At 44.7% G+C, this 16,133-nt stretch overlaps 1 protein-coding gene across 1 annotated transcript in view; it reads right to left on the reverse strand.

Moving 5' to 3' along the window:
- Positions 1 to 1,905: 1,905 nt before the first annotated feature.
- sost (sclerostin) overlaps positions 1,906 to 16,133 on the reverse strand; it is a 17,156-nt gene continuing 2,928 nt past the window's right edge. The window contains exon 2 of the mRNA XM_061907364.1: positions 1,906 to 2,593. Coding sequence (XP_061763348.1) covers positions 2,193 to 2,593 — 401 coding nt within the window. The 3' untranslated portion in view covers positions 1,906 to 2,192. The remainder of the gene's footprint in view (positions 2,594 to 16,133) is intronic.

Consider the following 16,133-nt stretch of genomic DNA (forward strand, 5'->3'; position numbering starts at 1 on the left):
AAAGACATGCACCTGGGGATAGGCCCCACCCACATCCAAAGACATGCACCTGAGGAGAGGCCCCTCCCACTTCAAAGACATGCACCTGGGGATAGGCCCCTCCCACCTCCAAAGACATGCACCTGGGGATAGGCCCCTCCCACCTCCAAAGACATGCACCTGAGGATAGGCCCCACCCACGTACAAAGACATGCACCTGAGGATAGGCCCCTCCCACCTCCAAAGACATGCACCTGGGGATAGGCCCCTCCCTCCCACCTCCAAAGACATGCACCTGAGGATAGGCCCCACCCACATACAAAGACATGCACCTGGGGATAGGCCCCTCCCACCTCCAAAGACTTGCACCTGGGAAATGGCCCCTCCCACCTCCAAAGACTTGCACCTGGGAAATGGCCCCTCCCACGTCCAAAGACATGCACATGGGGATAGGCCCCTCCCACCTCCAAAGACATGCACCTGAGGATAGGCCCCTCCCACGTCCAAAGACATGCACCTGGGGGTAGGCCCCTCCCACCTCCAAAGACATGCAGCTGAGGATAGGCCCCTCCCACCTCCAAAGACACTAAATGGTCTCCAGGGTGTGAATGTTGTCTATCTGTGTTGGCCCTGCAATGAGATGGTGACTTGTCCGGGGTGTACCCCACCTCCCGCCCGATGCAGCTGAGATAGGCTCCCGCAACCCCAAAAGGGACAAGCGGTAAAAAATGGATGGATAGTAGCATGGTAGCATGTTGACATTAGCATGCTAACAGGTAGCATATGCCAAGTTGTAAGAGTCTGAGGCCTCTGGCAGCAACATTTGCTAAATGAGTTAGCATGCTAGCATGTTAACGTTAGAATGCTAAGAGTTAGCATGTGTCAAGTAGCTAGTTATACGAGTCCGAGGCGCTTGGCTGCAAAATGAGCACACAAACCCCGGCTTCAGACGCACACCTGGGAGGGAAACCCCAACGTAACCGAGGTCTGGCGGTGAAGAAGACGAAGAAGACGATGAAATGGATCTGCATTGACTTTTATTGATGTAGTGTACGGACATTTCGAGCTGCTAAAAATAATAATATTCACTACACAAGGTGGCATAAATAATGGAAATAGAAAATAAATATGCAGTTTGCCGTTCAACCGTCCGTGGGAGTGGCCTCGCTCCAGGTCTAGGCCTCGCTCCCGGTCTGGGCAGAGAACGTCACGGTCGAGGTCAAGGTAGGACAGAAGAGGAGCCAACACGTCTTATTTACAGAATGTTCTGCTAGGTCCAGTCCAGGGTGGTCTCCGTGGATTCCGCAGGCTTGACTGAGAATGGTGTGGGGCTACTCAGGCCCTTGGAGGGCCCTGTGGACCGCTGACGGGGGCCCTACTGAAGCTGCTCCAGCATGACAGTACCCCCCACGCCGACAGCTGACCCAACATGACAGTACCCCCCACTCCGACAACCTCCCCAGCATGACAGTACACCCCACTCCGACAGCCACCCCAGCATGACAGTACCCCTCACCCCGACAGCCGTCCTAGCATGACAGTACCCCCCAAACCGACAGCCTCCCCAGCATGACAGTACACCCCACCCCGACAGCCGTCCCAGCATGACAGTACCCCCCAAACCGACAGCCTCCCCAGCATGACAGTACAACCCACCCCGACAGCTGACCCAGCATGACAGTACACCCCACCCCGACAGCCACCCCAGCATGACAGTACAACCCACCCCGACAGCCTCCCCAGCATGACAGTACAACCCACCCCGACAGCTGACCCAGCATGACAGTACCCTCAACCCCGACAGCCTCCCCAGCATGACAGTACAACCCACCCCGACAGCTGCCCCAGCATGACAGTACCCCCCACTCCGACAGGTGCCCCAGCATGACAGTACCCCCCACTCCGACAGCCGCCCCATCATCACAGTACCCCCCACTCCGACAGCCGCCCCATCATGACAGTACCCCCCACCCCGAGCTGCCAGCGTCCCGTCTAGGCAGAAGCAGATGGATTCCAGTTCCTTCGGAGCGCCTTAAAGCTAGCGGGTGGCTTGGTCACAGGTTTATATCAGAGTCCAGAGTCCTGACTCACGTCTCCTCGTCCTGACTTGGAAGGTCCGGCATGTGAAAGTCAAGCCAGCAGTTAGCTTATGAACTGTGGAGTTGAAAGTGTCCTCTTCCAGAAGGCGCCGTGTTGGTCTTCGCCCTCGGCCGTCAGTACGAGTTGCCGGTCAGAGGCGTAGCGTTCTTGCCGCGCTCCCGAGCCGGGCGGCCGTCCTTCTTCCCGCGCGGGACCACCTTGGCCTCGGAGCGGTTGTGGTGCGGCCGGAAGCGCTTGCACTTACAGGAGGTGACGGCGCGGACCTTGTAAGTCCGGGTGCTGCCGTTGGGACAGTGCAGCCGCAGCCGGCGGGTGCGCGAGTGCGCCGGGACGCAGCGGTAGTCCGAGGCGCCGCTCCTCCACCAGTTGGCGCGGCCGATGGAGTTGGGCAGGATGTGCGAGGGCAGGCAGCCGCCCGAGCACACCAACTCCTTCACCGGCTTGGCGCTGCGGCACGCTCCGTCTGCCACGTAGCGCGTGGAACGCAGCTCCCGGCAGCTCAGCTCCGAGGCGCCTGCAAGGAAGACGGGATGTTAACGCTTATGATGCTCCTCTTTCTCTCCGACCCAGCACGCCAGCAAACTAGTCCGTCCTTTTTCAAGTCGGACTCAATGTGGCCGTCCTGAGGAGAACTACTCTCTGCAGTGCCAGGAACTAACGGCTGTGTGACATCAACTTGCCAGGTTATTCTTATTCAACCATGGAAAATAATTGTTGTTATGCAGAAGTTATTGGAATATTATCACAAAAACCCAAAACTTCTTACCCTCTGTAAATGTAAATAAAAACAAATCCTTTTCAACTTATATTCAGTTGAATAGACTGCAGAGACAAAATATTTCATCTTCACACTGACAAACTTTGCTATTTTTTGTGCAACACATGGTAAAATAAAGTTGTCAGACAGTCATGTTTACCAGTGTGGTACATGTTTACCAGTGTGTTACATGTTTACCAGTCTGTTACATGTTTACCAGTGTGTTACATGTTTACCAGTGTGTTACATGTTTACCTGTGTGTTACATGTTTACCAGTGTGTTACATGTTTACCAGTGTGTTACATGTTTACCAGTGTGTTACATGTTTACCAGTGTGTTACATGTTTACCAGTGTGTTACATGTTTACCAGTGTGTTACATGTTTACCTGTGTGTTACATGTTTACCAGTGTGTTACATGTTTACCAGTGTGTTACATGTTTACCAGTGTGTTACATGTTTACCAGTGTGTTACATGTTTACCTGTGTGTTACATGTTTACCAGTGTGTTACATGTTTACCAGTGTGTTACATGTTTACCTGTGTGTTACATGTTTACCAGTGTGTTACATGTTTACCAGTGTGTTACATGTTTACCAGTGTGTTACATGTTTACCAGTGTGTTACATGTTTACCAGTGTGTTACATGTTTACCAGTGTGTTACATGTTTACCTGTGTGTTACATGTTTACCAGTGTGTTACATGTTTACCAGTGTGTTACATGTTTACCAGTGTGTTACATGTTTACCTGTGTGTTACATGTTTACCAGTGTGTTACATGTTTACCAGTGTGTTACATGTTTACCAGTGTGTTACATGTTTACCAGTGTGTTACATGTTTACCAGTGTGTTACATGTTTACCAGTGTGTTACATGTTTACCAGTGTGTTACATGTTTACCTGTGTGTTACATGTTTACCAGTGTGTTACATGTTTACCAGTGTGTTACATGTTTACCAGTGTGTTACATGTTTACCAGTGTGTTACATGTTTACCATTGTGTTACATGTTTACCGGTGTGTTACATGTTTACCGGTGTGTTACATGTTTACCGGTGTGTTACATGTTTACCGGTGTGTTACATGTTTACCGGTGGTACATGTTTACCAGTGTGTTACATGTTTACCAGTGTGTTACATGTTTACCAGTGTGTTACATGTTTACCAGTGTGTTACATGTTTACCAGTGTGTTACATGTTTACCAGTGTGTTACATGTTTACCAGTGTGTTACATGTTCACCAGTGTGTTACATGTTTACCAGTGTGTTACATGTTTACCAGTGTGTTACATGTTTACCGGTGTGTTACATGTTTACCGGTGTGTTACATGTTTACCAGTGTGTTACATGTTTACCAGTGTGTTACATGTTTACCAGTGTGTTACATGTTTACCAGTGTGTTACATGTTTGCCAGTGTGTTACATGTTTACCAGTGTGTTACATGTTTACCAGTGTGTTACATGTTTGCCAGTGTGTTACATGTTTACCAGTGTGTTACATGTTTACCAGTGTGTTACATGTTTACCAGTGTGTTACATGTTTACCAGTGTGTTACATGTTTACCAGTGTGTTACATGGCCTTTTCCTTTCAACTCAGTGCAGGTTTGGGAACTGAGGAGACACATTTTTCAAGTGGAATTCTGTCCCATTCTTGCTTGATGTACAGCTTAAGTTGTTCAACAGTCTCCTGCCTCATATTTTGGCCTGCACACATGTTCAATGTCTGGACTACAGGCAGGCCAGTCTAGTACCCGCACTCTTTTACTATAAAAGATGCCATCGTCTTCCTGAAATAAGCAGGGGCGTCCATGATAACAACATATGTTGCTCCAAAAGCTGTAAGTACCTTTCAGGATTAATGGTGCCTTCACAGATGTGTAAGTTACCCATGCCTTGGCCACTAATACACCCCCATACCATCAGACATGCTGCCTACAACACTTTCACCCTACAACAATCACTAATACACCCCCATACCATCACACATGTATCATGTACACACCACATAGTATCATGTACACACCACATAGTATCATGTACACACCACATAGTATCATGTACACACCACATAGTATCATGTACACACCACATAGTATCATGTACACACCACATAATATCATGTACACACCACATAGTATCATGTACACACCACATAGTGTCATGTACACACCACATAGTATCATGTACACACCACATAGTATCATGTACACACCACATAGTGTCATGTACACACCACATAGTATCATGTACACACCACATAGTATCATGTACACACCACATAGTATCATGTACACACCACATAGTATCATGTACACACCACATAGTATCATGTACACACCACATAGTATCATGTACACACCACAAAGTATCATGTACACACCACATAGTATCATGTACACACCACATAGTATCATGTACACACCACATAGTATCATGTACACACCACATAGTATCATGTACACACCACATAGTATCATGTACACACCATATAGTATCATGTACACACCACATAGTATCATGTACACACCACATAGTATCATGTACACACCACATAGTATCATGTACACACCACATAGTATCATGTACACACCACATAGTATCATGTACACACCACATAGTATCATGTACACACCACATAGCATCATGTACACACCACATAGTATCATGTACACACCACATAGCATCATGTACACACCACATAGCATCATGTACACACCACATAGCATCATGTACACACCACATAGTATCATGTACACACCACATAGTATCATGTACACACCACATTGGTTTGACTACAATTTCTTTAAAAAACCTCCAAAAATTCCTTGAAGTCGACTTTGTCTTCTCACTCATGCAGAGTCAACCTAACCTGATAGTTGATCCTGTCACCTGATTGGCTGTCAGCGTGTCACCTGATCACTTCCTGCGTTACCTGAGAGCCAGTGTTTTGTCCAAGCTCCCTTCCATACTTCACCTTTCTTGCCACCAACAAGCGTAAATATCGAACATTTGATCTAACCGATACAGAGTGTGTTTATGGCGATGTATGTTGATATCAACCAGCCTTGAACCGGCGGCATGAGGTCCCTGCAATAAAGGTATGCTGAGTGGCGAGCAGGTGACATCATCTTCACTTCCTGTTCTTGTCTTTTACCAGCAAGCAGCAGAGAGGATCTACTTTCCTCTGCAGCGGCTTCACAAAAACAAACAAAAAAAAAGGCTCTGCTTTGAGAACCCGATCTTGTAGCCATGACTCATGCTAGCACGTTAGCACGTGTGTTAGTTGTCGGGGCAGGTCAAAGCTCGGCGTGTTGTCATAAAGTGATGACACTTAGTCAGTCGCAGGTGGGGAACCTTCTGGCAAGGCAGCACAACAGTCACAGGTGGGGAACCTTCTGGCAAGGCAGCACAACAGTCGCAGGTGGGGAACCTTCTGGCAAGGCAGCACAACAGTCAGAGGTGGGGAACCTTCTGGCAAGGCAGCACAACAGTCACAGGTGGGGAACCTTCTGGCAAGGCAGCACAACAGTCACAGGTGGGGAACCTTCTGGCAAGGCAGCACAACAGTCAGAGGTGGGGAACCTTCTGGCAAGGCAGCACAACAGTCAGAGGTGGGGAACCTTCTGGCAAGGCAGCACAACAGTCACAGGTGGGGAACCTTCTGGCAAGGCAGCACAACAGTCACAGGTGGGGAACCTTCTGGCAAGGCAGCACAACAGTCACAGGTGGGGAACCTTCTGGCAAGGCAGCACAACAGTCACAGGTGGGGAACCTTCTGGCAAGGCAGCACAACAGTCACAGGTGGAAAACCTTCTGGCAAGGCAGCACAACAGTCACAGGTGGGGAACCTTCTGGCAAGGCAGCACAACAGTCACAGGTGGAGAACCTTCTGGCAAGGCAGCACAACAGTCAGAGGTGGAGAACCTTCTGGCAAGGCAGCACAACAGTCACAGGTGGGGAACCTTCTGGCAAGGCAGCACAACAGTCACAGGTGGAGAACCTTCTGGCAAGGCAGCACAACAGTCACAGGTGGAGAACCTTCTGGCAAGGCAGCACAACAGTCGCAGGTGGGGAACCTTCTGGCAAGGCAGCACAACAGTCACAGGTGGGGAACCTTCTGGCAAGGCAGCACAACAGTCGCAGGTGGGGAACCTTCTGGCAAGGCAGCACAACAGTCACAGGTGGGGAACCTTCTGGCAAGGCAGCACAACAGTCACAGGTGGGGAACCTTCTGGCAAGGCAGCACAACAGTCACAGGTGGGGAACCTTCTGGCAAGGCAGCACAACAGTCACAGGTGGAGAACCTTCTGGCAAGGCAGCACAACAGTCACAGGTGGGGAACCTTCTGGCAAGGCAGCACAACAGTCACAGGTGGGGAACCTTCTGGCAAGGCAGCACAACAGTCACAGGTGGAGAACCTTCTGGCAAGGCAGCACAACAGTCACAGGTGGGGAACCTTCTGGCAAGGCAGCACAACAGTCACAGGTGGGGAACCTTCTGGCAAGGCAGCACAACAGTCACAGGTGGAGAACCTTCTGGCAAGGCAGCACAACAGTCACAGGTGGGGAACCTTCTGGCAAGGCAGCACAACAGTCACAGGTGGGGAACCTTCTGGCAAGGCAGCACAACAGTCACAGGTGGGGAACCTTCTGGCAAGGCAGCACAACAGTCACAGGTGGGGAACCTTCTGGCAAGGCAGCACAACAGTCACAGGTGGGGAACCTTCTGGCAAGGCAGCACAACAGTCACAGGTGGAGAACCTTCTGGCAAGGCAGCACAACAGTCGCAGGTGGAGAACCTTCTGGCAAGGCAGCACAACAGTCGCAGGTGGGGAACCTTCTGGCAAGGCAGCACAACAGTCACAGGTGGAGAACCTTCTGGCAAGGCAGCACAACAGTCACAGGTGGGGAACCTTCTGGCAAGGCAGCACAACAGTCACAGGTGGAGAACCTTCTGGCAAGGCAGCACAACAGTCACAGGTGGGGAACCTTCTGGCAAGGCAGCACAACAGTCGCAGGTGGGGAACCTTCTGGCAAGGCAGCACAACAGTCACAGGTGGGGAACCTTCTGGCAAGGCAGCACAACAGTCACAGGTGGGGAACCTTCTGGCAAGGCAGCACAACAGTCACAGGTGGGGAACCTTCTGGCAAGGCAGCACAACAGTCACAGGTGGGGAACCTTCTGGCAAGGCAGCACAACAGTCACAGGTGGGGAACCTTCTGGCAAGGCAGCACAACAGTCACAGGTGGGGAACCTTCTGGCAAGGCAGCACAACAGTCACAGGTGGGGAACCTTCTGGCAAGGCAGCACAACAGTCACAGGTGGAGAACCTTCTGGCAAGGCAGCACAACAGTCACAGGTGGGGAACCTTCTGGCAAGGCAGCACAACAGTCACAGGTGGAGAACCTTCTGGCAAGGCAGCACAACAGTCACAGGTGGGGAACCTTCTGGCAAGGCAGCACAACAGTCACAGGTGGGGAACCTTCTGGCAAGGCAGCACAACAGTCACAGGTGGGGAACCTTCTGGCAAGGCAGCACAACAGTCACAGGTGGGGAACCTTCTGGCAAGGCAGCACAACAGTCACAGGTGGAGAACCTTCTGGCAAGGCAGCACAACAGTCGCAGGTGGAGAACCTTCTGGCAAGGCAGCACAACAGTCGCAGGTGGGGAACCTTCTGGCAAGGCAGCACAACAGTCACAGGTGGAGAACCTTCTGGCAAGGCAGCACAACAGTCACAGGTGGGGAACCTTCTGGCAAGGCAGCACAACAGTCACAGGTGGAGAACCTTCTGGCAAGGCAGCACAACAGTCACAGGTGGGGAACCTTCTGGCAAGGCAGCACAACAGTCGCAGGTGGGGAACCTTCTGGCAAGGCAGCACAACAGTCACAGGTGGGGAACCTTCTGGCAAGGCAGCACAACAGTCACAGGTGGGGAACCTTCTGGCAAGGCAGCACAACAGTCACAGGTGGGGAACCTTCTGGCAAGGCAGCACAACAGTCACAGGTGGGGAACCTTCTGGCAAGGCAGCACAACAGTCACAGGTGGGGAACCTTCTGGCAAGGCAGCACAACAGTCACAGGTGGGGAACCTTCTGGCAAGGCAGCACAACAGTCACAGGTGGGGAACCTTCTGGCAAGGCAGCACAACAGTCACAGGTGGGGAACCTTCTGGCAAGGCAGCACATATTCCCCAGAGGAGGAGAAGTGGTCTGTTTTCTGTTAGACACGACATCTTGCTGCAATCGCTCTTTAGCTAGCACCGCTCCACTAATAACAGGAGTGTGTGTGTGTGTGTAAGTGTGTGTGTGTGTGTGTGTGTAAGTGTGTGTGTGTGTGTGTGTGTAAGTGTGTGTGTAATTGTGTGTGTTCTTGTATTTCTAGCCTTTTTGAGACATGAAGAAGGAAAAGTATCTTCCACATGAGGAGGTGTGAACAAGTAATGATATAAATCAATAATATTGCATCTAATAGAGAGCCAAATAGAGTCCGTGAACATTGCTCCAAAGTCAGGTTTTGTTGTTGATTTAATGTGCACACAAAAGCAAAGATTGCCAGGTGCAAAGTCAGCAATATAAGATCAAAGAAGATAAAGAAGGACTTCCCCGCCAGCTGAACAGCTGATTTGACAACTTGTGCTGCTGACAGAAGACAAGTCATATGTGACCTGAGTATAAACAAATACACAACACTACTATGTGACCTGAGGATAAACAAATACACAACACTACTATGTGACCTGAGGATAAACAAATACACAACACTACTATGTGACCTGAGGATAAACAAATACACAACACTACTATGTGACCTGAGGATAAACAAATACACAACACTATTATGTGACCTGAGGATAAACAAATACACAACACTACTATGTGACCTGAGGATAAACAAATACACAACACTACTATGTGACCTGAGGATAAACAAATACACAACACTACTATGTGACCTGAGGATAAACAAATACACAACACTACTATGTGACCTGAGGATAAACAAATACACAACACTACTATGTGACCTGAGTATAAACAAATACACAACACTATTATGTGACCTGAGGATAAACAAATACACAACACTACTATGTGACCTGAGGATAAACAAATACACAACACTATTATGTGACCTGAGGATAAACAAATACACAACACTACTATGTGACCTGAGGATAAACAAATACACAACACTACTATGTGACCTGAGGATAAACAAATACACAACACTATTATGTGACCTGAGGATAAACAAATACACAACACTACTATGTGACCTGAGGATAAACAAATACACAACACTACTATGTGACCTGAGGATAAACAAATACACAACACTATTATGTGACCTGAGGATAAACAAATACACAACACTACTATGTGACCTGAGGATAAACAAATACACAACACTACTATGTGACCTGAGGATAAACAAATACACAACACTACTATGTGACCTGAGGATAAACAAATACACAACACTACTATGTGACCTGAGGATAAACAAATACACAACACTACTATGTGACCTGAGTATAAACAAATACACAACACTACTATGTGACCAGAGGATAAACAAATACACAACACTACTATGTGACCTGAGGATAAACAAATACACAACACTACTATGTGACCTGAGGATAAACAAATACACAACACTACTATGTGACCTGAGTATAAACAAATACACAACACTACTATGTGACCTGAGGATAAACAAATACACAACACTACTATGTGACCTGAGGATAAACAAATACACAACACTACTATGTGACCAGAGGATAAACAAATACACAACACTACTATGTGACCTGAGGATAAACAAATACACAACACTACTATGTGACCTGAGGATAAACAAATACACAACACTACTATGTGACCTGAGGATAAACAAATACACAACACTACTATGTGACCAGAGGATAAACAAATACACAACACTACTATGTGACCTGAGGATAAACAAATACACAACACTACTATGTGACCAGAGGATAAACAAATACACAACACTACTATGTGACCAGAGGATAAACAAATACACAACACTACTATGTGACCTGAGGATAAACAAATACACAACACTACTATGTGACCTGAGGATAAACAAATACACAACACTACTATGTGACCTGAGTATAAACAAATACACAACACTACTATGTGACCTGAGGATAAACAAATACACAACACTACTATGTGACCTGAGGATAAACAAATACACAACACTACTATGTGACCTGAGGATAAACAAATACACAACACTACTATGTGACCTGAGTATAAACAAATACACAACACTACTATGTGACCAGAGGATAAACAAATACACAACACTACTATGTGACCTGAGGATAAACAAATACACAACACTACTATGTGACCTGAGGATAAACAAATACACAACACTACTATGTGACCTGAGGATAAACAAATACACAACACTACTATGTGACCTGAGGATAAACAAATACACAACACTACTATGTGACCTGAGGATAAACAAATACACAACACTACTATGTGACCTGAGGATAAACAAATACACAACACTACTATGTGACCAGAGGATAAACAAATACACAACACTACTATGTGACCTGAGGATAAACAAATACACAACACTACTATGTGACCTGAGGATAAACAAATACACAACACTACTATGTGACCTGAGTATAAACAAATACACAACACTACTATGTGACCTGAGGATAAACAAATACACAACACTACTATGTGACCTGAGTATAAACAAATACACAACACTACTATGTGACCTGAGGATAAACAAATACACAACACTACTATGTGACCTGAGTATAAACAAATACACAACACTACTATGTGACCTGAGTATAAACAAATACACAACACTACTATGTGACCTGAGGATAAACAAATACACAACACTACTATGTGACCTGAGGATAAACAAATACACAACACTACTATGTGACCTGAGTATAAACAAATACACAACACTACTATGTGACCAGAGGATAAACAAATACACAACACTACTATGTGACCTGAGGATAAACAAATACACAACACTACTATGTGACCTGAGGATAAACAAATACACAACACTACTATGTGACCTGAGGATAAACAAATACACAACACTACTATGTGACCTGAGGATAAACAAATACACAACACTACTATGTGACCTGAGGATAAACAAATACACAACACTACTATGTGACCTGAGGATAAACAAATACACAACACTACTATGTGACCAGAGGATAAACAAATACACAACACTACTATGTGACCTGAGGATAAACAAATACACAACACTACTATGTGACCTGAGGATAAACAAATACACAACACTACTATGTGACCTGAGTATAAACAAATACACAACACTACTATGTGACCTGAGGATAAACAAATACACAACACTACTATGTGACCTGAGTATAAACAAATACACAACACTACTATGTGACCTGAGGATAAACAAATACACAACACTACTATGTGACCTGAGTATAAACAAATACACAACACTACTATGTGACCTGAGTATAAACAAATACACAACACTACTATGTGACCTGAGGATAAACAAATACACAACACTACTATGTGACCTGAGGATAAACAAATACACAACACTACTATGTGACCTGAGGATAAACAAATACACAACACTACTATGTGACCTGAGGATAAACAAATACACAACACTACTATGTGACCTGAGGATAAACAAATACACAACACTACTATGTGACCTGAGGATAAACAAATACACAACACTACTAAGACTATCCTGGACATTAACTCTTAGCTTCTACAGTAAAATTAATCATTTAACAACTTTAGTTTTGCCAAGTAAAATTCAGATTATTACAACATTGCCAACATTTTTTAAGCATTCTTATAAAATTGTGACTTTTGTCGAGTAAAAGGACAACTCTTAGGAAAATTGACAAAATGTTAAGCTTTTCTTGTAAAATTGTGACTGTTGTTGAGTAAAATTCCAACTTGTATCATAATATTGCACAAATGTTCAGTTTTTCTTGGAACATTTTGACCTTTTATTTGTGAAATTACAACTCATTTTCAACAACAATATTTATATGTGCATAGTAAGTATTTATTATTCATGTTGTAAATACACATCTTTATATATCTAGAATGGCTGCTCCTAGAGAGGGAGGCTTTTGTCCTCAGGTCTCCAGAAGGTAACTAATACTAGAATGTATGTGTGTGTGTGTGTGTGTGTGTGTGTGTGTGTGTGTGTGTGTGTGTGTGTGTGTGTGTGTGTGTGTGTGTGTGTGTGTGTGTGTGTGTGTGTGTGTGTTCTTGTAATTCTAGCCTTCTTGAGACATGAAGAAGGAAAAGGAGGTGTGTACAAGTGATGACATAAATCAAAAACACTGCATCTAATAGACAGTCAACTACTAGAGTCCGTGAACATTGCTCCAAAGTCAGGATTTGTTGTTGATTTAACGTGCAAACAAAAGTAAAGATTGCCAGGTGCAAAGTCAGCAATATATGATCAAACTACTTTAGTTTTGCCAAGTAAAATTCTGATTACTATTGAAATGTTGCCAAAATGTTAAAGTTTTCTTATAAAATTGTGACTTTTGTCGAGTAAAAGGACAACTCTTTTCATAAAATTGACAAAATGTTAAACTTTTCTTGTAAAATTGTGACTGTTATTGAGTAAAATTACAACTTTTATCATAATATTGAACAAATGTTCAGTTTTTCTTGGAACATTTTGACTTGGGTTAAGTAAAATGACGACTATTATTACAATACTAACAAAATTCTACGTTTTTCTTGTGAAATTCCAACTCATTTTTCACAACAAGCTTTTTTATATTTGCATAGTATGTATTAATTATTCATGTTCTAATTACACTTCTGCATAAATCTAGAAAGGTGGTCTTAAACAGAGAGGCTTTTTTCTCAGCAAGTACAAGTGTGTGTTAGTGTGTGTGTGTGTGTGTGTGTGTGTGTGTGTGTGTGTGTGTGCGTGCGTGCGTGCGTGCGTGCGTGCGTGCGTGCGTGCGTGCGTGCGTGCGTGCGTGCGTGCGTGCGTGCGTGCGTGCGTGCGTGCGTGCGTGTGTGTGTGTGTGTGTGTGTGTAAGTGTGTGTGTGTGTGTGTGTGTGTGTGTGTGTGTGTGTGTGTGTGTGTGTGTGTGTGTGTGTGTGTGTGTGTGTGTGTGTGCCTGACAAAGTGTGATTTGCATGAAGATGATTAATAATCAAGTTGTGATGAACACTTCAAGTTTAAATATTGCAGGCTGGAAAGAAAAAAAGACCCTAAAAGTCAACTTTTCCCTCTCAAAGAATTATTCTCCATGCAAAGTAATAATATTTTTATTTGAACATTAAAAAAGGGAAATGTTAAAGGAAATTATATTGCATCATTTTGTGGATTAATTGCAATGAAGTAATTAAAATATGTTTTGGGTAAATAATTAATGATTATAACATTTTAATGCATTTTGGAGCAAATTATTAAATAAAAAAATATAACAAAAAAAAGTCATTTTATATACCTTTTAAATATTATTTTGTTTAAATTTTTGATTTGTGATCGATCAAATTATTGCATAATTCTTATCAGCAAAACCAACTCAATATGTTATCAATAAATGAAATGTATGGAAGGTCAAACAGAACATTTTTTACCTGTTTTACATTTATTTCTCCACTTTAAAGAAAGTGACTTATATTTCACCTGATCACTGACTTATATTTCACTTATATATATTAATGATGCACCGTATAAATAAAGAGTATTAATGATGCAAAGAAAGAGTAAAATGTGATTGATAAGGGCACTTTGACAAAGTCACACTCGCTGATATCGCTGATATCGCTAATATCACTGATATTGCTGATATCACTGATATCAATGATATCACTGATATCACTGATAATGCTGATATCGCTGGTTGACTGGAGAGGCGAGCTAGCGCACTAAGTAGCTAGCTAGCTTAATTGGCAACATGGACACAAGATAATTAAGATATTTCCCCATTAAGAAGATTACATTTATATAAACACTGTCTGATAATTGTGTAGATTGTACCTCAGAGTTGTGTACTTTTACAACTCAGTAATGCTTCTATACTCAGAGGAACATGACGCAGGTCTTTAAAACAGGAAGTGACATTTACATACAAACCCTGTTTCCATATGAGTTGGGAACTGAGGAAACTATTTGTTGAAGCTTTGAAAGTGGAATTCTTTCCCATTCTTGTTTTATGTAGAGCTTCAGTCCTTCAACAGTCCGGGGTCTCCGCTGTCCTATTTTACGCTTCATTATGCACCACACATTTTCCATGGGAGACATGTCTGGACTGCAGGCGGGCCAGGAAAGTACCCGCACTCTTTTTTTATGAAGCCATGCTGTTGTAACACTTGTCTTGCTTACATAAGCAGGGGCGTCCATGATAACGTTGCTTGGATGACAACATATGTTGCTCCAAAACACGTATGGACCTTTCAGCATTAATGGTGCCTTCACAGATGTGTAAGTTACCCATGCCTTGGGCACTAATGCACCCCCATACCATCACACATGTGTAAGTTACCCATGCCTTGGGCACTAATACACCCCCATACCATCACACATGTGTAAGTTACCCATGCCTTGGGCACTAATACACCCCCATACCATCACACATGTGTAAGTTACCCATGCCTTGGGCACTAATACACCCCCATACCATCACACATGTGTAAGTTACCCATGCCTTGGGCACTAATACACCCCCATACCATCACACATGCTGGCTTATGTACTTTGCGCCAATAACAATCCGGATGGTTATTTTCCTCTTTGTTCTGGAGGACACCATGTCCACAGTTTCCAAATATAATTTGAAATGTGGACTCGTCAGATCACAGAACACTTTTCCACTTTGCATCAGTCCATCTTAGATGAGCTCAGGCTTAGCCAAGCTGGCGAAGTTTCTGGGTGTTGTTGATAAATGGCTTTGGCTTTGCATAGTAGAGTTTTAACTTGCACTTACAGATGTAGCGACCAACTGTAGTTACTGACAGTGGTTTTATGAAGTGGTCCTGAGCCCATGTGGTGATATCCTTTACACACTGATGTCGGTTTTTGATGCAGTGCCGCCTGAGGGATCAAAGGTCTCTAATATCATGGCTTACGTGCAGTGATTTCTCCAGATTCTCTGAACATTTTGATGATTTTACGGACCGTAGATGGTAAAATCCCTAAATTCCTTGCAATAGCTCGTTGAGAAATGTTGTTCTAAAACTGTTCGACAATTTGCTTAC

Source organism: Nerophis ophidion, linkage group LG08 (genome assembly GCF_033978795.1).
Source record: "Nerophis ophidion isolate RoL-2023_Sa linkage group LG08, RoL_Noph_v1.0, whole genome shotgun sequence".
In the NCBI taxonomy this organism is placed as follows: domain Eukaryota; kingdom Metazoa; phylum Chordata; class Actinopteri; order Syngnathiformes; family Syngnathidae; genus Nerophis; species Nerophis ophidion.